Consider the following 27564-nt stretch of genomic DNA (forward strand, 5'->3'; position numbering starts at 1 on the left):
CTGAACATTGTTTGACTCAAAACAATGGTACTCAGGATGGGGTGATCATTCAGTTATCACCATGGCCTCCTAGAACCACCACCTCAACACAGGTGAGGGTAGAACAAATTGTTTCTGAAAGGAAGGGAGACAGAAGTCAGTGTTAAAGAAAAGTGGGGCTGAAACCTGCAAAGGTGTCTCTAACAGTCCACCATTTCCTTGTGTCGTAGATGATTTAAAATCACCTTGTGCATATCGCTTTCTCTGCTGGTGAAATCTCATCCCTGTTGCTTTAATTAGTCCCATATACGTACAAGGATACAGATTTATGAATTCCCTAAAGGTAGAAATCATGGCTGCTTTTTTACCAGTTTATCTGTAGTATCAAGAACAGTGCTGAGCATTAGTAAATATTGATTGATTGATTGATTGATTGATTGAATTAATGGATGATCCAGTTTGGTTGACTCTGAGAAGTAACTTGAGAAATACAGAAACTAAGTTTAAAAAACTAACCTTAACCTTTTCCCGAATATAGTTCTGCTCATTAGTTTGTAATGTGTTCCACCTAAAACGCAAGCCTTTTTTTTTTTTTTTTTTTTTTCCTGATACATTATCAGTTCCGTCTTTCAGGGAAGAATTTCAAGCAAGGAGCAGCTGTTACACCATCAGCCATTCTTCATGACTTGATATCAGAATCTGTCAGGAAAGGCATCAAATTGTAGCTTTTATTGATCTTTTCTTGGCCTTCAACTCGATGGATGGAAAACTGATGTGGTATAAATGATAAATGATACAGGCACAGTACAGACCTCTCCCTTGCCCAGCCCGGCTGCTGGTTCTCATGCACCCCACCCCTTAATACTTCCAGGCAGTCACCATCTGTGGATGATTTCAGATAAGGATAGAGCTGGGTAGAATATTGTCCATTCATTTTTGACAATATTCCCTCGTGTTGGGAACCTGCATCGGAATGACTCAAACTTGCACTTGGGTAAGCTGCGTGTGTGCACCCCTGCTGTATAGGAAAGACCAAGATCAATGCTTCCCTATGTGGGTGGCCAGATTTTGTTGTTAGGAACCCAGAAAGGCCTCCAAGTATGTCTGGCTTTCGTCCTATCTAATGGCTGCAAAAGGGCAGCTGATGCTAAGCTTGCTAAGCTAAGATTTCAATATTTATTTTGAGTATTTAAAGATTCTCAAAAGTTTTACATATAGTAATTTGTTGTTTGAGGATATTTTGGGTTTGTTTTTGTTTTTTTTTTTTTGTTTTTTGTTTTTTTGTTTTTTTGTGGTTCAAGCTGGCCTTGAATTTGCTGTGTAGCCCAGGTTGGCCTTGAACTCAAAGAGATCCTTATACCTCAGTCTCCCAAATGCTGAGATTACAGGTGTGCACCACCAACCCTAGCAGTACTTTGTATTTTTTCTCAGGCACAAATATGAGTTATGCCTGAGGGAGTGACGTGTAGAAGGGTGGCACTTTGCTAATGAGTGATTTCGCTGCCTGTCCTACATCCTCAACCCAGTGCAGTTTTGCTGTCTCTTGAGAGTTGAATAGGGTTTTTATTTTCATGGCATTTTATGGGCAAAATCATATTCTGTATAGTAGTTTCAAATTGAGAGATTAGTGAAGGTAACTGCATTTTTCCCTGCGGAGCTTCAAAACATCAAGGCTGCAACGTTCTACAGTCGCCACCCCAACTTTGGCATGCATTCTTCAATAATACTGCCGGGTCTCTAAATCTTACATAGCGAGTCAGCTAAGTTAGAGACCCCAAGACATTTGTCTTAGAGTACTCAACATCAGTTTTCCATGGTCTAAAACTGTAGTGGTAGCTCTTTTGGATTTGTTTTATTTTGTTTTATTGATTCTTTTACTGCCATTGTGGCAGCTGGCTTTGAAACTTTACCAGGCTAAAATTATTGTACCCATTTTGTATGCATAGAACTTGATGATCTTAATGATACAATTATTTGTGTATTAGTGTAGAATCAGAAATCTTCTATTATGGTCATTTTATTACTATTATTATTATTAGTTTTAACATTATCAAATGCTTGCCTTATTAGTATTAGTTTTAACATTGTTAAATGCTTCCCATTACCCACTGCTGTGCTGAATACTTGAGATGCATTTACTCATTTAATCTTCTCAAACAACAGCTTGAGGAAAGTAGCATTTGATTGTGGTTTCTTATGTGGGTACTCAGAAAACACTGTGTAGATATCGCATGTATGCTCTCAGAGTTGTAGCAAATGGCAGAGGTGACATTTAAACCCAAAGGACTTAGAAAGGCCCTGCCGCAACCTTCTCACTCTAGGAGCCTGCATTCTTATAGTGTCCTGCTACTTAGTGAATGGCTCCTAAGAAGTTTAGGTTGATTTTTAGAGCAAATATCACTGCCCTTAATCAACAGCATAAAGTAGCTCTGCCTTAGGGTTTAACCTAAATATATCATTTCAAACCGTTTTCTGTCCAGATCTCAATGAAAGCCTGCTTTTATGAAGCATGTTTGTAGAGTTCTCCAAAGAGGTGTCCCTGCCCTAAGTGATTTAAATTTAATTTCTGGATTGAGCCCAGGCATGTGACAGCAACAAACACACTTGGCCTGCCTGCATAGCCCCTCTCAGGCTTGCATCTCTTGATTTGTGCCTTGGCATTGTGCCCTTAACTTATTTTGGTGGACAGAAAGGAAATGGCCAGATGGCTGTTGGTGATGTCTCAAGACAAAACACAGCTTAGGACTTTTCTGTCTGTCGCATGATGTCTCCTTTACGAGGACCCAGGAGCAGTTTTTCTCAGAGCCCAAAACTTCTCTAAAGAAGCCGGTTTATTGTTGATCCTACAAGCAGGGATTATCTTATAAATGTGAAAAGTGTTTTTCTCTTTGTAGTGGCTTTTAGAAGGCTCAGAGCCCTATTTTTGCCTTGCCTGTAACAACCTTAAGAGATTGATAATATGCACCCTCATCTCATTCTCTTGTTTTTAGTTGATTTACCTATATCTGATGTTCCCTTGTTCTGAGTGTGTTGTATATCTAATTTTTTTTATTTTATAGGAAAGATGAGTGGCAGATGCAGGTATTGGATTGACCTGAGCTGTCAAAGTCTCTCCAGGTTGCCCTCACATGCAGTTGATTCTGTATCTAATTTAATTTGTTGAGTAAGACATATTTCAGTAGCTTTAAATCTATTTATTTATTTATTTATTTATTTATTTATTTATTTATTTATTTGGGTAAATGGCAGAGGACACTAAACCCAAGGGTGCCTTATCACTGAGCTACAGCCCTGGCCTTTTTATTTTTTATTTTGAGGCAGAGTCTCACTGTATAGCCCAGATGGGCCTCAAATTTGTGATCCTCCTACATCAGCCTCCCAAGTAGTTAAGATTTCAGGCATGTGCCTCTGTCCCCAGCTGCATTAAATCCTTTTTAAAACATAGGGTAAAGGATAAACAAAGTATTTCTGCACCCAGCCCTTCACAGCCTAATCCTTCCATCTCCCATTGACAGAGGGCTAGTTTGCAGTAATCTTGACTCTGGTCTCCTCCCTAGCCTACTTTTCACAACGGTATGATTTTATGGCCTATTTTCCTTGGATCAACAGAACTCAGGGAGAATTGCCACCACCTGACTAGCCATTTGGTGACCATCTTGAGCACTTAGCTCTCTATTCCTGACACGGATAGTGGTGGCACAAAACTGTTGCAAACACACAAGCTAAACACAAACCATTGAAGAGTACCAGGCTTGTCCTCCAGGTATTCCCAGGCAAAGTCAGCCTCTGGAGGAGCCACCTACATGCTGCTGGCACCACCATGGTCTGTTTCCGAAACTAGAGCTGCCAGCGCCCCTCTGCCTGCCCTCTGTGGGTCATGGGCTACTCACTCATCCCAGAGGTCCCCGGCTTTTCCTTGCTGCGCGCTCAGACCTGCACTCTCTGACCTCTGCCCACGGCCTACTTCTGCAGCCACCTGGGCTCAGCTCAGTCTTTGGGCCCTGCTCCTTCCCTTGGTATCCTGGGGTCTTTGTTCTTTGACTCCAGCATCTTTACCAGGTGGTTATGATATAGGCTGCGCTACAAAAACACTTTCAAGTTGTGATCAATGTATAACAGTGTGTTTTTCATACAAGCAGAGATCCAACCATGAGCACACCATTGATTTGGTTAATTCTTCAGTGCAGGCAGTTGAAGTAAAACAGTCTCCTTCCTTGAGTACAGTGGTTCTCTTAGATCCTGTGGGGGTCTGAATACACAACCTTCGTTGGTGCCTGTTTGATCACAGCCGTGGCCTTGCCCATTTCCTGGCACCACAGTGCTCTCTGCCCCCAACCTTGTGGGTCATGGACCTGCCTTGACTTTGAGATTGGTCGGCTGGACTTAGCACTGTGAATCATAAATTATAGCAAAACTAAATCCCATACTTGCTCAGAGTGTGTAATATCACATGGTTTTATATAACCATTTAGCTAAGTAGAAAATATTTTCAGTTTTTTGAAAGTTGCTTTCAGAAATAACTTGTATTTTCTTCTGAATTTGTGCTGATCTTTCATCAAAATTGTAAAATTTGAGCCAAGTGAGGTGAGGCATACCTGTAATCCCAGATTCTCACAGCTTGAAGCAGGAGGATCATAAATTCAAGGCCAGCCTGTGCAACGAAAAACAAAACCAACCAAACACAACAGTAGTATTTGACAGGGTGCCATGAACATCAGAGAGTTGGAACCACTCTTATTTTCGAACTATAGAAGATGAAAAAGAACTTTTATCTTTTTGTCAGTCGTTCACTACATGGACTCTGAACATTAACAGCCCTTTGTTCAGACCCTCAGAAGGTTTGTTTCCCTTTTTAACTTTTTAGCTGCCGCTGGTAGGTACCTTGCAACAGCTTCCCCGTGATTGCAGATCCAAAGGCATTTGAAGTTTCACTGACGTCTGTCTGTCTCGGTGCCTTTGTCCTGAGAGCTCCTCTTGAGCTAGCCTTCTCCCATTTCAAGGCACATGAATCTCAGTCTCCCCCAGACTCATGGACACACGGATACCTGTCCCATCCCACAGTTAGAGCAGCTTACTGCCCCTTTGTTAGAGAGAAATACATCTAGAGGTTGTATCCCTTGTTTCCACTAAGTGAGTTAGGAAAATCACGCCTCACCCCAAAGCTAACATCACCTGCCTGATTGACTTAACCAAAAAGGCTGCTCTCACCCTAGTGCTGTTGAGCTGTGAGTAATCCCTTCACATTGAATTATGCCACCCATTTAATTAAATCAGCTACTTTGGATTGCTTTCTGCAGGCTTTTTGGTCTCAGCTTTTTAATTGGCCCATTGCAGTTATCATTGTATTGCAGTCTTTTGAAACGTAATCTCAGACTGCACTCACTTAATAGATGTGGAGACTTTTTAATTACTGTGGGAGTATATTTCAGCTGCTCACTACCTTCTCGCTTTGATCCCTGCACCAGTTCCAGTTTCCCTTTTGACTTTCACCTTTCAATGCTTCGTCTTCTCGCAGTACACTGAAAATGCGCTTGCCAAGGTCACCAGAGACTTTGCTACTGCCGAATCCAGTTGGCACTTCTTTATTTTCACTTATTTATTTGACATTAATGGAGCCCTGCCCTTTTTTTTGTTGTTTGTTTGTTTTTTGAAACAGGATGTCACTAAGTTGCCCAGGCTAGACTCAGACTCGCGATTCTCCCGCCTCAGACTCCCAGCATATTGGAATTACAGACGAGCGCCACCACAGCTGGCTCTCCACTTTGTCTCATGGGACCGTCTGCAGCACAGGTCCTGCTAAGCACTTTTCCTTCCTGGTGTCACCATGTGCATGTGGTTTTCCTGCTGCCTCTCTGCCTCATCTTCCCAGCTTCTTTTAGGGCTTCTTCTTTCCTGCCTGACCTCTGAACTTGGGTGCTCCCCCAGGTCAGTCTCTGGGACTGTTTTGTATTCATGCTTCCGGGCTGTCCATTCCTGCCCAATGGCTTCAGCTTAAATCAGCAACACCCATATCCGTATGTTCAGTCCAGATCTCTTTCACCAGATTGCTATCCATGGACCCAAATGTCTGTCAGTCATCTCTACTGGGGTGGCCCAGAGGCAACCAAACCCCAGCATGCCCAAAACTGACTTGCCATGGTCCCTCTTCCCCATGCAAAGCCACCAAGCGGATGACATCGCCTTCTGTTTGTAGTGCCACTTCTAGAAGTCAGGATCTCACCCATGTCATCTCTTCCCAAATCCTGCTGGTTCTATGCGCTAATAGATTTCATGGTCAGATTATTCTTTGTTCACATTAGTGTATTTGGCCAATGCCAATCTTTTGAGTGTTTAAGTATATAAATTAATTTAAAATTTCACAACTAGCAAAAGAGATGAGTATACTGTCATCACCCCATTTGACAGATAGGTAACTGAAACTCAGAGAGTTTAATTAATTTATCCAAAGTCACATATCTGGCAAGTGACAGGAGCCCCTAGACACACACTGTCTACAGACTGCTTTACTTTACAGCTCTACGGTCTTGCCATTGTTATACACTATTCCAGTGCCCTTAGAATGTTATTTGAGCAATCAGAAAATCACTTGAGTGATTTGTTTAAAATTCACATTCTGTATGTCTGAAGTAGCTAAGTAGTGTGCATTTTTATAAACTTTCGTATGTTAAAGTGACTTTATTTTTTTATATATGTCTCCTTGGTCTGTTGAAGAGATAGGGATAAGACAGTAACAGCAGTTTGTATGTGGTGGTGGTCAAACCTGTAATCCCAACACTGTGGGAGGCCAAGGAAGGCTGATTGAAAGATTAAGCCCAATTTGAGCAACTTAGAAATTTAGCGAGATCCTATCTCACTAAAAAACAAGAAGGGCTGGGAATGTACTCATAGCTCAGGTGAGGGCTGTGAATTCAATCCCCAGGACTGCAAAAAAGAAAGAAAAAAAAGAAAGAGGAGGAGTAAGAGAAGGATAAAAGAATAAGTTGCTTGGGTTTCTTGAACTCCTTTTTTACTTTTAGTTTTTATTTAATTATTTGGTACCAGGGATTGAACTCACGACCTCATGCTTGCCAGGCAGATGCTTTGCCTCTTTTTACTGTGCAATGTGTCATTTTCTGTCCACAAGCTTCTGGCACTTTCTTGAGAAGGCTTTCCTTGCCTTCTCAAAGATTCCATTCCCTAAGTTCTTGATAAGATTGTATTGAGTTTGTCCATTCCTCAGCTGTAATTAACTGAAATCTGGAGGTTCTGATTTCCCTAATGCTGTAAAGAGCACTTCCCCTCTGTACATCTCTGATGATGTCATCTTTCTGTTTTGAAACAAATTAAGTAGGGGCTGGGGATTTAGCTCAGCGGCATAAGCACCTGCCTTGCAAGCAGGCGGTCGTGAGTTTGATCCCCGGTACCGATAAAAATATATATATATATATATATATATATATATTTTAAAAAAAGAACAAATAAGTAGCATCAACATCAAACCTTCAGTATCTCTCCTACTAAGAAGTCACAGAGGCTGTGACTTCCCAGGCCTTCCACGGTCTTGTTGATGTGCCTTAACGTATGTGACCAGCACACAGTAAACTGGAGCCTTTCCCATTCTTAACACCATAACCTGGGCTCCGGGCCTCTCGGGGCCCTCCTGTCTTTCTGGTGTCCCTGAAATGCATGTCTGCCAAGTCTCTCCTCCTGCAGCATCCTTCCGTGGCTTCCCTGTGGGCCATCATCTTTCACCCTTTAGACCTCTGCAGTTCTTCAAGTTTCTCCGTGGTACCATCACGATTCACACTGTTATTCTTTGCAGGCAGCTTTCTAGTATAAGGGTTGTCTCATAGTATCCCCAGCAAAACTAAGCTCACTGCTGGGGATCCACATATTAACTAGAAGATCGATTTTGCCAAAAACCTAATAAATGAATTTATGTGTGATGTATTATTTTTCTCTTCTCAAATTTTATTACTTCTCATTTTGTGTGTGTAAATGTGTGCAAGTATGTGTGTGATGTGTGTAAACGTGCTTGCTGATACACTTTAATATGCTTTGTGACTATAAAAAGAATACATTCTAATTATAGGAAATTTGAAATATGCTGAAAAGCACAGAGAGGAAAATTAAATTCATCTTTAATCCTACCACCTACCAGTAACTGCTATTAAGAGTAGTATATATCTCATTAGTACTTAAGGTTATGTACAGAATGGAACTATATATTTTTTTTTCACTTAAAAACAAAATGTAATCTTTTATAGGCAAAGATACTTTTAAAAAACAGTTTTTCCAGGGGCTGGGGATTTAGCTCAGCAGCATAAGCGCCTGCCTTGTTGACAGCAGACAGTCATGAGTTCGATCCCCGGTACCGATAAAAAGGAAAAAGACAAAAAAAAAAAAAATACAGTTTTTCCTATCCAAATCTCTTATTTTTTTATTTATTGCTAACTGCATTTTCTACAACCACCGGTAAATGGCATCCTTGTCCTGCCGTTCCAGGTAACATGTTTAAGCCGTGCACAAGGGTATCTTCTTTAATCATTGCATATTAGTCATATCCTGTAGCCTCCATAAGAATGATTTGGCTACTTTAAAAATTTCTGAGTCACCACCTTTTTCTCCTAAAACTTCACAAATTTTAATTTATTCCTGTATTAGTTTTCTAAACCAACTGTAATAGATTTCCAGAAACTGAATGGATTAAAACAACAGAAATAAATATATTCCCTAGTGGTGTTGGAGGCTAGAAACCTAAAAGAAGATATAGCAAGGCTGTGCTCTCTGGGAGGCCTGAAAGAGAACCTTTCCTTGCCTCTCCCAGTTTCTGGGATTGCCGGTTATCCTTGACACCCTTTGCCTGTAGCTGGTGACTCCAGTCTCTGCCTGTGTCAGCACACGGTTTCCCTGCTTGCACCCCTGAATCAGAATCTCCTTCTCTTCTTCACTTATAAAGACACCAGTCATTGGATTTAGGACTCATTGAATCCAGGAAGACTTCATCTTAAGAAATTACTTCTGCAAAAACTCTCTTTGCAAATAAGGTCATAGCCTGAGGTTCTAGGAAGACCAAAATTTGGAGAAAATTCTATTCAACACAGTACAGTTACTTTCTGCCTTCTAGAGACTTCTAAAGAGGAGTCTGAAACCATTCTGATTTCTTTTATTTCTTGTTAACTCTTTCCTGCCTGAATTTTTCTCAGATTTTGGTTTCTTTTTCTTTTATTTAAAAAATTTCCCATAATTCTTCTAAACATTTCTCCCACAGTTAATTTTGCCAAAACATTATATCTCATATTTTCTACTATATCTTTGATTATTACTTTTTGCCCTTGAAACAATAAAACCTTTTTCTCAGTCCTCCACGACTATCTTTTCTTTCTCCTTATTTTCATTTTGCTCCTTTTCCTTCTATCTTCAGCATCGAAAATGATGAAAATAATGGCTTTTGGTTTTCTTTTTCCTTTTCTAATAAGTGTAAGGGTCTCCGCTAGTGCCCAAGATTTCTTAAACTTATGATCCTCCTGCCTTGGCCTATTACATAGCTGGAATTATACATGCAAATACCATACCCAGCTTTACTCTTGTGGTTTTCTTTTTCTTTTCTTTTTTTTTTTTTTTTTTTTTTTTTTTTTTTTTGGTTTCTAAAATTAACCTTTTTTTTTTCCCTCTTCCAATAAAGATTTTTGTCTTTCCTTTGCATTTTGGGGCATCTTTTATCTCTGCCTTGTACACAAGCTTTACACACTATTGCAGAGAGGTTGCATCTTGTCTTCGTGGCGTCAGGAACTGCTTCTCTGAAATTTTTAGTTTCAGAGTAGAAAAAAGTTAAATGTTTACCTCCTTGTTTAATTTTTAGCATCCCTGCAGCATTATTTCATATCTCCCTTGTCAGAGGGTTTTGTTTTGTTTTTTTCTGTTTTGCAAAATCTTTAAACAAAAATGAAGAGCTGTTCTGCCGTTGGTTTTTCAACATCCAGGATGTGTAACCGGCCCTCCGCTGTCATTGTCCTTCTGGGACTGCAGCTTCTCCAAGTAAACAGCTGCCTGACCAGGAACTGTGCAGCTTCCCGATCAGTTTCCAGTGTGTGGTTGGTGTTTATCTTCTGCAGCTCTGCTGGAGTGAGATAGGATTTTCTCCTGTTCTGGCTCTTGGCTGGTGTGAGCCAGAGGCTCCAGAATTACAGTCTGGTTGGAAGAGGAGCACTAAAGAAATGTTTGCTTAACTCTTTACCTGAGCTTGAAAAGATGCCAGCTGTCTGGTGTAAAACCAAGGTAGAGATTATGCAGAGAGAGCCCCCAGCCTCAGCACTGGGTGGCATGCTGGCAAGATTGTTCTCTCCAGGACACTGCTACTGGCACTTATCCTGTCTCTGGCACTGTGGGAAGCCTCTGCCCTCCCTCACGTTTTTTCTTTTTAATTTGTAAGTGGTCACTGTTTGTTAACTGATTAGAGTACAGAAGCACCGCAGTGGACACCTTCATTCATTCTTCTAACAAGCAACGACTGGGCTTCCCCATGACCAGCAGTCCTGCCTTACACAGAACAGGCGTTCTTTTCCTTCATTGCATCTCATAGGAGATTCCGCAGGGCCACCAAGAGTGTGCGCTTCCATGGAGTGCTATCTGGCAGCGCAGACCTCATGGCCCACGTTCTCGGTGCAGATGCTGCTGCATTTACCAAGAGACCAGGCCGTAAAGTGCCATCTGCCCAGGTCTCCGCTCTTTATTGATTTTTCCATAACCATGCTTGAACATGAGTTCATCGACTGACTTCAGGTTTGGGTAACCCCTGCTACACACAGCTCCCCAACGTCAGAATATTAGCTGAAGCCTTGTTGAGCTCAAGAAAAATGCCACTGGGCATCTGCCAAAGGCAACAAACCTGCAACCCCTTTTAGACCTTCAGCCTCCACCATAGATACCTCTGGTCCTAGTGACAGATGCTACTTGAATTCTGCATACTTACAGTAGTGCCCACACCTCACACTATTCTGGCCAATTGAGTCTCAGGCCCGGCTTCCTGTTCCTCATGGTAGTGTTCAGCTTCATGCATAGGCTTCCTCCTGGCCTTTCCAGGAATTTTTTGGGTGGGTTTCTCTCTCAGACACTTGATATTCAGCTCTGCAAGATCCCTCTTCTTTTTCTGAAGGGTTTAGTCAGGGCCACCAGTCTTTCTTCTTCCTCTTCACATCTTGCGTAGTTCCAGCTGGAAAGAGCCCTCCCACTTCTTGCATATACAAGGTCAAATAGGTCTGCTTTTTTGATCAGTGCTGTAGTTTAAAAAAAAATCCTACATATGTTGGAAATCATTTCTCAAAGGTCCTGTACCAGAATAAATTACATTATAGTTCCAGAGTAAATCACATTAGAGCACTGCAGCCTTCCGCAGCTCCTCAGGCAGGGCTGGGCTCTGCAGCTCCTGACCTCCCCCAGCACCTCGCTCGCTTCTGTTGTTATGGCATTTAACCAGGTTGCCTTGTGATTTATCTGTGTATATGTGTGTGTCTCTCTTCCACTGGGATTTGCTGTCCTCCGGGGCAAAGATCACATTGCATTTATCTTTATTAGTCCAGCAGTTAGTATGGTTCTGAAAAATAAGTTCTTAGTAATGTTTGCCAGATAGACAAATGTTTTTAAACAGATCTTTGAAGACTTAAAATCTAGAATTAAGACAGGTTAGTCACTAATCTACTAATTAACTAGTGGTTTAATACTAATCAGAGCATTTCTATTATCACTATAGTGTTATAGTGTTCTATTTATTGAATACCTACCATATCCAGGCACTATTCTCAGTTCATTACATGTTGTGTATTGTTGAATTCTCTCTAACAGCCTGGACAGAGCTATAATCATTGTCCCCACTTTAGAGATAAGGAAACTGAAGTGTAATAATGAAATATTATTTTCCCCAAGATTAGAGAGCAAATACATGTACAGCTGAAATCTGAAATTGACTAGCTGGTCCCTGAAATCTTCACTCATAACCATTCACTTCAAATAAAGGAGATCTGGGAAAAAATAAGAAACTTTTCCTTGCCGCCTCCCCCGAGTTGAACCCAGCTTCTTTGCACTGAGCTACAGCCCTAGTCACGTTCTCCTTTTCTCTCTTTCTTTCATCTTTTTGAGACCAGGGTCTTGCTAAATTGCCCACCCCTGAACTTGCAGTTCTGTCTCAGCCTCCCTGGGTGGTGGGATTATAATCTTGTACTTGAAATGTTACTTTTATTAAAGATGGACTTTGCATAGCCTTTTAGATCTTTTGCTAAGTAAAAATCTTTTTCCTGTGATTTATATACTTGAATGCCAAGTACACAGTGGGTCCAAAACAGAAATCAGGGGAATCCCAGCACTGATTTAAAATGGGAACAAGCACTGACTGACCCAACGAAGTGAGGGGAAAGAGACCTTCTCTTTTGAAAAAGTTTGTAGTCATATTAATATAAGAGATGTTCTCACTTGGTTGCCTCTGACATGAAACTAAGAATATTTTTTATTTATAGTAATTATTATCTTGTATCTTTCTGTTTTTATTTTAAATTACACTTGTAATTTGTTAAATTCTACAAATTTTTAGATGTTACTTTTTTCCTTAAATAAAATACCTGATATATTCAACACTGCTCAGTGGTACAGGACTGAGTTGCACTGTTGCTGAATTTAGAGAAGAGTCTAAAGGTATTAAATCACAGGAATCTCCATTTAGTATATCTAACTAAATGAGATACTGACCCATAATAATGGCCTTGGGTGTTACTTTTTGTACCAGATTAGTAACATAGCTAGAACCACAGAATTATCCTCTAAGAAAAGTAGCAAAGCTCACTGTAATGGCACATGCCTACAATCCCAGCCCTCTGGGAGGCTGAACCAGGAGGATGACAAGTTTGAGCTCAGCATGGGCAACTTAGTAATTTAGCAAGGCCTTGTCTTAAAAATAGAAAAAAAAAGGACTGGGGGTGTAGCTCAATACAGTGACCATCGGTTCAATCCCCAGTACCACCAACAGAGAGACGGGGACAGGGAGAAGGGGAACTAAAAACCATTTGATTTCAGAGTTGCGTGAATGCCCAGGATGTCTGTGGAGCTCTCGGCAATTGCAAAAATGTTTACGTCTGCATTCTGCAGTGTAGCAGCTGCATGTAGTTGTTGAGCATTTCAAATGGGGCTACTGCAACTGAGGAAGGGATGGGGGGCAGCACTGGAAACTGAACCAGGACCTTCATGCTGAGCTACATCCCCTGATTTTTCTCATTGTTAATTTTGAGACAGGGTCTCCCTAAGTAAGTTGCCCAGCATGGCCTCTAACTTGCAGTTCTCCTGCCTCAGCCTCCCGGGGTGCTGGGATTACAGACATGCAGAAATGATTTTTATTTTAATTAATTTACAAGTAAATTTAAACAGTTGCCACAGAATTGAGCAGTCCAAGAATTCGAATGGAAACGCCCACAGTGCCTGCGCGCACCCAAGTGATCGTTCAGCTGGCCTCTTCCTCTTCTCTACGCGCTGCAGCGTTTCCTGGGCGCTGACCTGTCAGTATCTGAATCTGATGTGAGACCAAATAAAGTAAAATCCAATCGAAACTCTGTCCTCAAAGCCAGGAAAACAACTTTGTAGTAGTCAGAATGTTATCCTACTGTATATTGTTTACTTTGTTGTAAATAATGGTGAACAGTGGTCAATAAACAGTTTTATATTCCTTTAAAAAAAAAACCCTGCCCTGTTAGCATTGCATGGGAAATGCATGTTAATTCCCTTCTGCTGATCTCCCAGCAAAATGCAGAAGAAAGACACACTCTCTGGAGCGAGCAGTTTGTCACATGGGCGTCGTGCAGGAAACAGGACCTTTGCCTTCTCAGGGGACCATGTAGGCCAGCGCTGTCTTGGCTGACAGTGTTCTGGCAGCTTCTTTAGTCTTGCGGGCAGCTTTGGGGTATTCAGGTTTCTTAAAGTAATTTCTACTGTGTAGGTTTTCCTAGACAAGCGTTCATTTCACTGAGATTTTTATATTTGCATAGCTTCAGATAGTATTCCCTTAAGATTTTTAAATTTTTTTTTCTCATTTGCAGTTATATGTTCCTTCTTTCCACTGTGCATATTTATCTTTGTCCTTAACTCTGTAAAATCTAGCTGGCCTGAGGTCTCCACCCAGTCCTCCCCGCTCTGCCCTTCTCTTTCTGAGCCTTTCGGGATCCTGTCCCTGCTCCATGGTTCTTCAAGCCTCCCGCTGGCGACAGCTTGGCTCCTTATTGCTTCCTTTCCTGTGTGAGAACGGGAGCATTTAAGAGTGTGGGTTTTCCTATGGGAAGTATCCCTGGCCTCCATTGTTCTCATAGGGTTTGAATAACATCAACTTTGACTGTTCCCACCTGGGGAAAGAGCTTTTTCACATGTTTTTTTGGACTTCAAGTTGTTTTATCCTTTTGAAATTGGTTTTCTCATTCTGTTACATTATGCTAAAGCATGATCCATACAATTTCATAGAGTTTTTTAGAATCTTGTTATTTTGTGTAATTTTATAGGCTTTTTCATGCCTATAAAATTAGATCAGAGCCAGGCATGATGGTACACTCCTGTAATCCTAGCACTGGGGAGGCTGAAGTAGGAGGACCATTGCAAGTTTGAAACCAGTTTGGGCTGCAAAGTAAGCCCAAGGCCAGCCTGAACCACATAGTGAGACCCTGTCTCAAAAAGACAAAAAAAAAAAAAAAAAAATTGGATCAGTATTTTAAAGTTTAATTAATGTTTTCAAAAGTTATGTACTTTCTTCACACCTTGATAAATTCAATATGTTGCTATTAATTTGTGCTTATTAACTTTATTATTTGATTCTTCTATACATCCTTACCATATTTTTTGCCTTGATCTGAGAGAACCACACTAAAATTTCCCAGTATAATTAAAATTTTATAAAATTTTGAATATTTGGGTTGAACTGAGAGCCTTTGCACTGAACTACATCCCTAGCCCTTTTTAAATTTTTTAAATTTTGGGACAAAGTCTCATTAAATCACTATACTGCCCAGTGTAGGTTTGAGCATGGAACTTTACTGCCTCAGCCTCCCAGAGTGCTGGAATTATAGGTCTGTACCACCACACCCAGCCAGTATCTAGTTTTTGTTGATTGTGATCACTGCCTTCCAAAATTCCAGAGTTCGTGTTTTTCGTCTGAAACTTGATCAAAGATTGTTCACTTTCATACATCCAGGATCAATTAAATTACTACAATAATTAGATATTTTCTAAAATTTCCTTAGCCTTTTAGAGTCAATAAATCTGTTGATGGAACTTTTGTTTTGATATTGTAGGTCAGTTTCCACATTGGACATTGTGAACTTGTGGGACTAGGGCAGAGCATTGCCAGTGCGTGTCTAGCACACAAATCAAACAGAAACTTGTCGTGGGACCAGCGGTTTTCTCCTGCGTGGAGTATACTGTAGTTGTCTCAGAATGTCACCCTACAGGGGAATAATAGGGTTACTGCCCTCTCACACCCCACAGTAGGTCAGTAGACAGGGGTCTGCTCTCCACATGCAGGCTCGTGAGGCCATGGTCTTCAGAGTGGGTTCCCAGGACCTCCCTGTTGTTGGGGTTTCAGCCGGGGTATGGGGGAGAAAGAAGCGAAAGAGGAGACGTCTCTCTTCTCCTGAGGAGTAGGTCCATAAATGCCACCTGCCAGTGGAGAGATTGGATCAGGTGGCCCCCTCGAGGGAAGCAGGGCCAGCCCGTGTCCAGGCATAGTTCTGTCACCGTGGAAGATGATTCCCTGGTAACTAGGACTCCACACTGAATAGGGTATGTCAGAGTGAGTGTCTGGATGTGGTCTCAGACCCAGGTGGGTCTAGTAAAGACAGTGTCCTTTCTGAGTCAAACAAACCTCCTTCCAGCAACAGGAAGGATTTGGATTGGCCAGATCAGAGATTTGTGAGGAGCAATTGAAAAACGAGTGGGGACAGCTACCTGGCAAACAAACAGCGTCTCCATGCTCTCAAGGGACTTTTTTCTTTGATAGTGTTTTTCTTGACCCTTGATTCCCTGGGGCACTGTCTCCTCTTGCATCAGCCCATGTGCCAGACTTCAGCAGGCATCAGCCTTCACGGCCACCCCAGCCAGCTGTAGAGTAGGGGGATGGGACCCACTGTGCGCCCACCATCGAGTGACCAGCAGGACCTCCTTCCCATGCACAGCCCAACCCAGGCTCACTGGGGGCATTTCGGGGTTTGATTAAGTGATCCCAACCAGCTTTAGGTATTTGGCCTTGCTTCGGTCTTTCCTCCACCATGGACCTGGTAGCATCTCTCTGGCATTTCTCAAATGAGTAACAAATCCTCATAGAGCTCACCCCCATTTTTACGTATTTCTTTGATCTTTTCAGTAGGCTTTTTGGCATTTGTCTGTCAGACATTTCGTGTTTATCAGTGCTTAGCGAACGTGTATGCTATGCCAGGCAGTGTGCTTAGCTCTGGAACACAATAGTGACAACAACAAACACACTCTGTCCTGCTGGAACCTAGCAGGGCCCTAGCAGAGGGAACACCAAAAAGGAGACTGTATGAACCAAGTAATCACACGAAGCAACAGAAATCTCACTGAGAAATGGAACTCTGAAGAGCACCAGAGGGCTCACACGGGGTTCCTGTCCAGTCACTGTCAGCAGGAAAGGTATCTCAAGCAGGGCTCTTAGGGAGATCTGAAGGATGAGCTGGGGATGCTGCGGCAGGCCGGAGAGGGGCCCTTCCCAGGGTGCGCCCTCTGGTGGGGAGAGGTGGTGCTACAGGGGACTGCAGGACACAAAGACTTGCAGTTTGCCAAAACTACCCTGCTGCAGTGTGGGCAGTGAGCAGATAAGGAGAATGATGGTATCTGGATCAGTCAGGAGTCCTAACAACCATCCAGGTGAACAATGACCGCGACTTTGATGGAGATACAGTGATGGGGAGATGGTAAAGATTCAGAGTTAAACAGATTAGCCTGAGCCCTGAGTTTAGCATCTTGATGGGTTTTGTGATACTGATTTCAGGGGGAGCTAAATTCCTTCTAACCATCTAATCATGAAAAAGATTCCCCCTTTGTTTTTGATCGTCTTAAGTAAGACAAGCAATGTGCTTCGCGTTCTAATCTCAGCAAAGGGAAAGGGCACTTTCCTGGCAGTGTCTGGAGTGCAGTGGAGGATATTTGATTTATGCTTGCTGTGTGAATGAGTGAGTGAGCAGCTGCCAGCTCTGCTCTACCTGCTCGATGTCCTTGATGGGACTAGCTGTTGTGAGGACGACCTGCCAACACCTGTCTCAAGTGCAGCCAGTGAGGGGTGAGTGCGCCCCCTTTATACGGCTGTATGAGCCCTCATGCACCTGTGCTAGTGCTCTCCCCTTGCCAGGCCATTGTGATTGCAGAAGGCTTCTCCCAAAGCCCTTGATACCATCCATATGAGTAACACCACTCCCAATCCTATTTGCTCTTCCCTGTTTGAATAGACAGTGAGTAGATGACATTGACGCTGACTCCTCTGCACTTCCCCTGGGGGAATGACAGTGACAAAGAGAGACAGAAATGTATCTTGCTCTTGTGCTTTAGAATTGGCCTCTGTAAAGTTATCAGATAGTCCACCATTCTGACAACAACTGCCCCAACACCACCCTCAGTTCCAGTAACTTCCTGGAAGGACACATGGAACCCATGGAAAGCTGTTAAACTCACTTACGATTCATGAGAGCCAAGGATGGCTTCGGGAGAGTTCCAAATGCAGATCTTCCAGGTCCTCACCCAGGGGGACCCAAGCAGCGTGGACACTTCCTAACAACATGGATGACAGTATGCACAGGACACTGCCAACCAGAGCAACCACTGACTCATGGCATCCCAGGGTTTTAGTGGGGTTTGGCACATGGACATGAGAGCTAAGGGCAAAGCCAAACTTCTGCACAAGGCCAGTTTCTGTCACTCACCCTGTTCCCTGACAGTGTCTGACCCATGTGGTTGACCTTAGCCTCCAGCCCCTCCTGAGGTAGACGTGTACTCTGTGACCCAAAGCCCCATCATAAAACATAGTGTGATAATGCAGCTTGGCTCAAATTCTCTAGTAAAGAAATGTTTAGGGAAGATACTCCTGAGGTCGGGCGGAGATATTCCCAGGGGTTAAAAGGCACCTCTCAGACGCAGAGGGCAAAGCCACACCTCTGGAAGAGGCAAAATTCTGTTACACTCAGCTCACTGATGTTATGTGGTCTGCTGCTAGCAATAGCCAGCCACATGCACAGAAATCTTCTTCTTATTTGTCTTCAGAAATTACTTTGCAGGTTAAAGAGTGATGTGAAAGCTGAACCTGTTAGATAAAGTAATGATTCCAAATGAGGATAATAAACTTCCACAGTCCGGCTCCAGTGGTCACATCCCCGCTAAGCCTCATAACCTTAGCTAGTGATTTTACCTTTCTCTGCATCCGTTTCCTCGTTCATAACTGAGGTTAATAACAGCACCTACCTTGGTTGTAATCACAGGGCCAGATGAGATCATACATGCTATGGGCAGAAGAGTACATGGCACACACAGAGAAGCAGCACTCGCTGAATGCTAGAGGCTATTTTTATGCTTACTGGTGTCACGAGAAAAATTTGCCAGGCTTTTTCAAATGGTTTCTTTAGGAAAATCTATGGAGGGATGCTCCCTGAAATGTCCCCCTTTCTTTTCATACCTTGATGTGTCTTAGCTACCAGGGCAAGTATGAGATAGCAGTCTTTCCTAGGACACTGGGTTTCCATTTCCTGGAGTCCCAACAGGAAGAAGCACACCTCTATGTGATGTGTGTAGGGAGTCTGCAAGGTGGACATTGCTGGCAGATCTTGGGTGCAAATTGCGAACAGATTTAAAAGATTAAAACAAACCAAAAAAAGATATGTCATTTTCCCAAGTGGCATTTGAGAAATCCAGGAGAAAGCCCTAATCTGGCATGGAAGCCTTTGAAGATGTCCTTTAGCAGGTGTCACCCCACTGACACTCACAAACAGTGTCCTTCCTCAGAAGGGACTCAGTGACCTTTTGGAAACTCCTTATGCTTAACGGCGCACAAGAGCTTCTTCTGATGTGAGCAGACCTTGAGTCCTTGCCAGCCACTGATGATTCTTCAGCCTTCCCGGGAAGGAGCTGAACTTGAGGCATGGCCTTGGGTTTTGCCGTCTTGTCAGCTGTCACTTGTCCCCGTGTGATGTGTATTAGATTGTTTTTCCAGGGGGCGTCGCTTTAATGTTTTCAGCTTTGAAAATTTCGGATCAGATGTGGTGCTCTTGTTTTTCACTCTTACAGGCTAGGTGACCCTTACTCTTACACGCCTAAGACCAGGGACCAACTGCATGAGGACCCAGCCGATAGAGCTTAAAAAGAACTCTTAGCTCCCGGGCGGGGCCCACCAGCTCCTGGTGCTAGGTTTGCCTTACTGGTAGAGGGATTCCTACCGACAGGCACTGTGTATGGCGGCTCAGCTGCCTAACTGAGCACTCTCCTTTCACCTAGCTTATTTCCAGTGACGCTGATGGAGCCATCCAAAGGGCTGGAAGATTCAGGGTGGAAAACGGCTCTTCAGATGAGGTAAGTGTGCTCCCCAGTTCCGGTATTGTCACCAAACTCAAGACTGTGGTACCTGTGTCGTAGCAGTGAATGAACAGCTTGCCTAAATGGAGACCAGGCGGGGGTAAGTAGATAGAGCTTTCTAGAACTTTGCTTGAAGTAGATGTGAAGGCACTCGAAGATGGGTAACATTTTTCTTTAACATCTCTGTCCTAAAAGCATGTAAACACCTGAACATGCTCCCAGCCAGGGACCAAAACAAAATCCACAACATCTTTTTATGGGTCCCTGCTTCTTCCCTTTGCCAGGCCAGAAAGAAACTGGTTCAGGGGGTCGGGAAGAAGATGCAAATTATTAATGTGATTAAGCATCATCTGTATTCAGAGAAACCACCAAGAACAGAGGTCACTGCTGCCTACCACTCCTTGGGTCCACATCCCCTTTCTGGACTTTCCTGGTGTTCCTTGGTACAGGCCGCAGGGATCGCCTTGCTTTTCTTTAACACTGCCCCTTCCTGCCCTCTCCCTCGAGGTCTAGCTGCAAAACTGAAGAGTGAAGTCAAATCCCTGGTGTTTCTGTCTTAGCTGCCTTGCAAGCTAAATCATCATGGTGCTTTGGCAACCCCACTTTGCCATCCGACAAGCCTCCTTCTAGTTCCAGCTCTGTCCCTCTTTAATTATATGAGACCAGGAGCTGGAGCCCCAAAGAAATCAGCCTTGCTGTGCCTCAGTTCCTCCACTTTAAACCAAAAACTGTCTCCAGATTATTGGGAAGACTCAGTGAGGTGAGCTTGCAAAGCTCTTAGCACTACGACTGGCACATGGTGAGCGCTCCATACCTGACTGCTGTACTATAAGTGATTGTGCTGGCTGCTGCCAAGCGCACCCACTGCCATGGGGCCCCTTTGCTCCCTGAGCCACTTCTTAAAGCAAATTCTTGATAATGTGCTAGGGATTGAACTTGAATGAACTTGAAAGGCCCCAGCACTCGGTAAGGTGTTACTCATGGTTGCTTTTGGCCCTAGCTTCACACCCCTATTCAGCCAGACACACCGCCTTCCTCGGTGCTATGTCAGGCAGATGGAGGCATCGCTGTCTGGGCTGAGCCCCTGAGAAAGTGCACACTGACTTCTTGCCAGAATGATGTCAGCTAATCCACACGGAAGAAGGAAGTTTGCTTCTGAAGCTTAGAAACAGCCCTCCCAAGTGGCCTGGTCCCTGAGTTGAGATGGGCTGCTCACCAAAGCCAACAGCCTAGTGTCTTGGGTGCTAAGCCAGGAGCAGAAGCACTGAGACCCATTTTCCTGTGCTTTTCAAGCCAAGCCACCATTCTGGGTATCTGCTTTAAGAATCTACCCACCAGAGACCCAGACAGCCTTCTGCCACCAAAAATGTGCAGAACTTCAGCCCAGCCCAAAGTGAACACATTGGACTGTCCCCACTCCACATAAGCACAGCTGTCACCCCTGCCAGGACCCAGGGAACTCAGGAAAGCCATAATGGAGCCTTCGTGTGGTTCTGAGCTCCTCACATACTTTGGCCGTGTCTCACAGTTCTCCCATATACCAGAGGACAGTTTCCAGGACCTGGCCAGGAATGGGAAGCTACCTGTGGCAGTCGTCAGGAGTGGATGTAGAGTAAGGTACTTAGACTCAAATCCTGACTCTACCACTCTTTAGCAGTGGCCTTGGGCAGCTCATCTTGAGAACCATTTGATGGACTCAGTGACTTCACAGGCCCCTGTGGTCTGCTGCAAGCAATACACATCTCTGTCCCACATTGCTTCTCTGGAAAAAATAGCAGAATCAAATACTCTTGGCAGATTTTGTTTCCACCAGAACTACTGAGCATGAGTTCTCAGTTGGAATGCCTTGGTGTTGTTTAACTGTGATGATCCTTGGGTAAAAGCTTTTGGCCAGTGTTAATGTCCAGCTAGAGGAGCCTAACAGCCAGAAGAAAGTAATGGACTGGCTCTGACTTTGTGATCCAGGTGATTCCGTAGGAAACCTCAATAAAGTAGCTTAAAATTTTCAACCCATGAACAAATTGCGGTGTGGTTTCATTACTGGGTTGGCCTTTTGTTTTTGAATATTAAGGGTTCTTCATTTGGTCTGCATATTAGACCTTTGTCAGTATATGATTTGCAAAAGTCTTCTCTCATTCTAGGATTTTCTTTTTGGTTTCTTGATTGTGTCCTTTTAAAGCACAAATGTTTTTAAATCTGATGATATCCAGTTTGCCTGTCTCTTATTTTGTTACTTGTACTTTTGGTGCCGTTTCTAAGAAGCCAATGCCTAATCCAAGATTGCATGGTCATTTTTTATAGTCTGCTGTTCCCTTAAGATAATGTCAACTTGGTCTTTTATTTCTTAAACATAGCCAGTGGAATGGTTTTATCATCTGTGACTGATTGTTTCAATATGTGGCACTTTCATGGCTTACCCCTTATTGTTTCTTTTTCCTCCTGGCAGATGCTCATGGGGTGATATGTTTCTTGTGAGCTTGGCTGCCTGATTGTGTGCTGATTTTTCTTGAGCTTTAATTTTTAGAAATAATATTCAGTTTGCGTTCGGCTGTCTTTTGATACAGAGGATTTCAGTTTGCTTTTGAACTAAATCCTCAGGTGAAGAGCTGTACACTCCGGGGTGGTACAGACTGGATAGGCTGCAGGTCCCTGCAAAGGCCACTTGGCGGTCACCAGAGCTCAGACACTGCTCAGCGCTGCCCTACACAGTGGCGTCCTGCCTTGCAGTCCTAGGTGGCTTAAGTGCTTAGGTTGTGTCTCATGTTTCCCTTCCCCTGAGTGGCTAGCCCTTTGGGACTGCAGCTTACAGTGGGGCCTATCAGCAGTCCCTGAGATCTGATTCTTTGCCGTCTTGCCCCCAAGTCAAGGGTTCCATAACCTCCCTCCTCAGGTCCCATGATTCACTAAAATGACTCGCAAAGTTGAGGAGAGTACTTCCCATTTCTAGCTTATTCTAAAGGAGGTACTTCATGGACAGCCCAAAGGAAGCACTGCACAGGGCAGGTATGGGGTGTGGCTGGTGGAGCTTCTGGTCCTCTGCAGTGCCACCTGCCAGAACCCCAGTGCAGCCACCAACTTGGAACCTCCACACACCCAATTGTTTAGGGGCCTTCTGGAGGTTTGACAGGCAAGACTGAGTGAATTGTTAGACTTTGATGTTCCCTTCAACCCCAGCCCCTGTCCTCTCCCTGCATCCTGCAAAACCACAGAGGGCTCCGAGCGGTTGTTCCCTTGCTGTAGATACCCTGCTTCCTTTGAGGAAGCCTGATGACTCACTAAGAACCTAGCGCCCCTTTTGTCCCCAGTCTGTTTTGGGTGTGCTGCTGTGAGGCTGCGTGGTATAGCAGAGATAATTTCGGAGTCAGCCACTTTACTTTACAACTCGGTATCTCTGTGCCTCAGTTTCCTAATGGATAAGGAAAAAAATGAATCTTACTGTGTAGCACATGACCTTTCCCATCCCATAGCTGACAGATTTGTATACTGTACCTAAGTGCAGGAATTTGCATTGTACACTGAATTTCATGTCATTGCTGTATACCATAATTGCTAATTGTCAGGAGTTTTTTGTAGCATCTTGCTTCTGTCACCTGTCCTATTAGCTCCCCCCACTGAGCGGCTTGCCTCTCCTTCAGGTGTACCATCTACCATCTGTGTGCTCATTCAGATTATTAATTAAAGTGAGTGTGACCCCTGGGCAGATCACAGGGGAGTTCCCTAGCCACTCCATTGCATGTATCAATTAGTAAATGATGGAGCGGAGGGGATAGTCTTCCACCTTTTTACAAATCTGTTCGTTAGCATGGTGACAGTTCTCTTATACACTGTTGAGGGAGATGGAAATTAGTACAATCTTTTGGGAAGGCAGTTAACAGTAACTAAAAGTGTGCATACCATTTGGCCAGCAGTTTTTCTAGGATGTATATTATACAATCATTTAAAATAGCAAAAAATAACATAGATACAACCTCAATTTCCACCAGTAAAGAATGACTGCATAGGGGCTGGGGATTTAGCTCAGCAGTACAAGCGCCTGCCTGGCAAGCATGAGGTCATGAGTTTGATCCCTGAGGTTGTATAAATTGTGATACATTTGCACACTGAAATGCTTAGTTTTAGCTATTAGATAGAAAAAAGCAGGTTAATAGGTCTTCCACATAAAAATGTTTGTGACAGTGTTAGACATGTTCTAGAATGATGTATCCTGTCATCTTATTTTCCTTTTTAAATAAATCTTTCTCCTTCACATTCCACAAGTATAAATAGAGTGAAAAAAGATAGTAAGAAGCTTTTGTGGGCTGTGGAGTTAGATGCAGATAGGGTTAGACTCCCTGGGATGCCCTCAACAGGGCAGACACGAGCAGGAGCATCTACAGCAGGGAACAGCCGGAGTTGGTTATTCCACATCACACCTGCAGGCAAATGGTTACCTCTAAGGGTGCAAGATAAGAGTGGATAGTGACAGTGTTAAAACCAGCTATCTGAAAGATGAACTCATCAGAGTATTTCCTCCTAACTTTCTTACAGATGTCAAATAATGTGTTTCTATTTTGTCACCTACTTAAATAGCTGTAGGTAAAGGTCCTGTACCACAGAAATCCTTTATAAAATAGGACATACTTTTAAAAAAATTAATGAGAATTAAAACCACAGTTAGGTATTACTACACCTATTTCAGAAGTGAAGTTAGAAAACCTGCAGTGCGGTGAGCTAGGCTACAGGATGTGGGACAGCTGGAATTCTGCTATTTTTGCTGTCAGGAGTATAACTTGGTGTGTCCTCTTTGAAAACGTGTTTGGCATCATCTACTAAAACTGTCCTGTGTACCCTCAGTGTCCCAGGGTGTTTGTTCCACAGGAAGGAAGGCTGTGTTCACCAGGGACAGATTCAGAAAGTCCACAGCAGCTTCATACTTAATAGTCAAAGTTACAAACCAGCCAAAAGCCCATCCACTGGAGAATGAACACATGAACTGGGGTATTCATCCTAGGACACAGACAGGATGATAATAGAAGAGTGAACTACTGCTGCATGAGCAGAAAGGATGCGCGTCACAGACATCATGTGGAAGGACCGGCGTTCTGGCTTGCAGGCATAGACAGGGTTTGGTTTTATTTCTATGAAGTTTGAAAGCAGATGGGGCTCAGCTAAGGTAATAGAAGTCAGGTAGCAGTTACCTTGGAGTGTGACTGGGGAAATGAGTGTAGGACACTGAAAGTATTTTCTGTCTTGAAGCAGGAGCGGTTGCAGGTTGTATGCATATAAGAAGTCGTTTGGCTATACACTGGGCGCCCTTGACAGTCTGCTACTGCTACTCAGGCCCGGAGCGTGGGCTCGCTCTTGGGAGTTGTGTCTGCAGGGTCCCGGGCAGAGGGGTTTCTGCTTGGTTCCATTTTGTCACCTGTTCCTTGTGTTATTCTTGTCTTTGCACCTCATCATGTGTGCCTTTAACAAGGGACAGGAGGTGTCTTGCTCTGCAAGATTCACATCTTCATGGGTGTTGGATTTTTCTCCCCCCATTTCAGTTAAGTATTCAGTGAAGATGCAAGTTCAGTTAGTAACTTCAAATCCCTAGAATTAATAGTTGATAGTTAATAGAGGTAGATATGCTACTGCCCTCAGTCCTATCCGTGCCTCCGAGATGTGACTGCACCTTGGCCCTCACTGTGTCATCCCTTCTGTGGCTGCCACAGTCAGTCTTCTGGGAGGGGACAGGCAGGGGCAGGTATGGAGGTCCTCAGTATGCCCCTCTGAGTTCTCAAACATCCCTGGCAGTCTGGGGAAGCTATCAGGTAAGCCCCTCTCAAAAGGTGTGTAAATGCATAAAATAAAACACATAGGATTCTGAGGGAGCCATTGGTGTCATTTGGGGGTCAGAGTACAGATTTTGGGCTGAGATTGTAGCTCAATGGTAGAGTGCTTACCTAGCATGCATGAGGCCCTGGGCTTGGTCCTCAGCACTGCCAAAAATTAAAAATACAGATTCCCAGGGCCCAACCTGAGAGAACCTGACGAGGAGGTCAGCAGTGGGCCCAAGAGTGCACATTTCAGCACATCTGAGAGCAAAGGACCAGTGCTGCTACCTGAGGGAAACCTCTCTGGGCCATGCAGGACTTAGAGAATTCTGAAGTTTAACTGCTGGGACTGTAAGAGTCTCTTCTCCAGGCTCTACCATGCTTTCTATGATCCAGGGCCTTGGGACTGTGACACCAGTCACTGTGGCATCTTGTCTAACCAACTGTCACATAGGGCTGACTGGTGAGCCTTAGGTTATAGCCATGAGCACCCTGGTGGCTTCGTGGAAGATCTGTGGACCAAGAGTACTACCAGGAGTTCCTGCTTATAAAATGCATGGCTGTCAGTAATGAACCATGCAGAAATCCTACAAGGAACAAAATCCAATTATAGGCTTCTCTTGAATCACACCAGAAGCTCACAAGTGATTGAGAGAAAATTCGCCAGCAAGGAGCATGTGGACATTATGAGTAGGTTCATCTTGATAAGCTGAGAAGACAGGACTCACTTGCGCAGGGTTCTGGCCAGGTTTGCAGACCCTGAATTGAATCATGGGAGATGTTGCAAACCCAAGATGAACCTTTAGTAAAAGAAATGAGTAGGGAAGAATGTGACACTCTTCAGATAGGCCAGTGTCATAAGAGGTAGAGTCTGTGGAAACATCCCGGGTACAGGGAATCCTTGAGGCATTCAACAAAATGATCCTGTACTGAGGGGAAAATGCTTCAAATAACATTATTGAGTTGGTCAACAAAATCGGAATACAAGTGATAAAGTATTGTATTGGCATTAAATTGACAGAAATTGATAAAGCTGTATTGTGACTATATAAGAAAATATCTATCTTCTTGAGACATGCAGACTGAAATATTTAAGGATAAAGGGCTTTATTTTTGCATCTGAGTCTTAAATGGTTCAGGAAAAAAATTGTGCGTGAGAATATGGGAAGCAGGGGATGAACAAATGAGCCAGTGAGATGAAGTGTTCTGTAGATGAACCTGGTCCAGGGCGTGTGAGGTGCTCGCCTTATTCTGCAGCTCTTTGCATTGTTATCCTTACAGCTTTTATGTAAGTTTAAAATTATTTCTAAATGAAAGTTTTTATATATGTAGAACACCATTTTTTTTTAAATTTAAGAAAATACTGTAGGAACAGTAATAGAAACTTTAACCTGCGATTTTACTTCCTGGCATGTTAAAAAGGCAAAACAAAAAAGATGCAGAAGATGATGTAATGCCTGAGATTAAAAAAAGAAAAGAAAACACCTCTGAAATTGGAACTGGTTTCACTTGCAGCTCCGGCAATGATTCTCTCTGCATCCTTGGATGACATATTTAAACTCCCAGTCTGCTTCCTCATTGGAAAGGAGGGGTTAAGATAGAATGTTCCACATAGAAGTAGTGGTGGAAGTTTTGGAGATAATGCATATAAAGTGCCTGGCCTGAGGCTTGGTGTTTACCGCCCTCAGTGAATGTCAGTATCTCCAGAGTGATAGCAAAGACAAGAAGCTTCCTGACTCATTTGTAAGGTGACATAACCCTGAAAGCATGTCAGAAATGCACATAGAAAAGAAACAGATCATCTCACTCACAGCTATGATGTACCATTTTTTAAAGTTCAACAGTCTATTAAAGAAATATTGTATATGACTGAGTAGGAAGTTTTCCAGAAATCTGAGGACATTCAACATCAGAAGTGCTATTACTATAAATAATTCATTACATCACTCTGATTCTCCTCCATTTAACCTATTCTCTCAATTGTTGCCCCCTGCAAAAAAAAGGGGGGGGGTTAATAAAATTCAATATTCATTGCAGAGGAAAGGCTCTTTATAAATTCACCATTGAAGGAAACCTCTTAAACACGATAAAGAAACTGATCACAAATATTTAGTAAATTGCTAGAGGCATTTCAAAATCAGAAGATGTATGCCAGCTGTCTGTCTTCTGTCCATGGCGTGATACAGATGTCCGGGGAGCTTCCATAAGATAGCGTTATGCA

At 43.3% G+C, this 27564-nt stretch overlaps 1 protein-coding gene and 1 non-coding gene across 7 annotated transcripts in view; one reads left to right on the forward strand and one right to left on the reverse strand.

The window, feature by feature from the left end:
• Garnl3 (GTPase activating Rap/RanGAP domain like 3) overlaps positions 1 to 27564 on the forward strand; it is a 140428-nt gene that overhangs the window by 44021 nt on the left and 68843 nt on the right. For all 6 annotated transcript variants that reach the window (XM_005004022.4, XM_063227765.1, XM_063227747.1 and 3 more), the window contains one exon: positions 19471 to 19545. In XM_005004022.4, the coding sequence (XP_005004079.2) occupies positions 19471 to 19545 (75 nt within the window). The remainder of the gene's footprint in view (positions 1 to 19470; positions 19546 to 27564) is intronic.
• On the reverse strand, positions 3031 to 3155 carry LOC111757102 (small nucleolar RNA SNORA44). The gene has a single exon (XR_002791485.1). It is a non-coding gene; the product is annotated as a small nucleolar RNA SNORA44 (small nucleolar RNA).

Source organism: Cavia porcellus, unplaced genomic scaffold (genome assembly GCF_034190915.1).
Source record: "Cavia porcellus strain 051 isolate PalLab524CR breed Dunkin Hartley unplaced genomic scaffold, mCavPor4.1 scaffold_1, whole genome shotgun sequence".
Classification (NCBI taxonomy): Eukaryota; Metazoa; Chordata; class Mammalia; order Rodentia; family Caviidae; genus Cavia; species Cavia porcellus.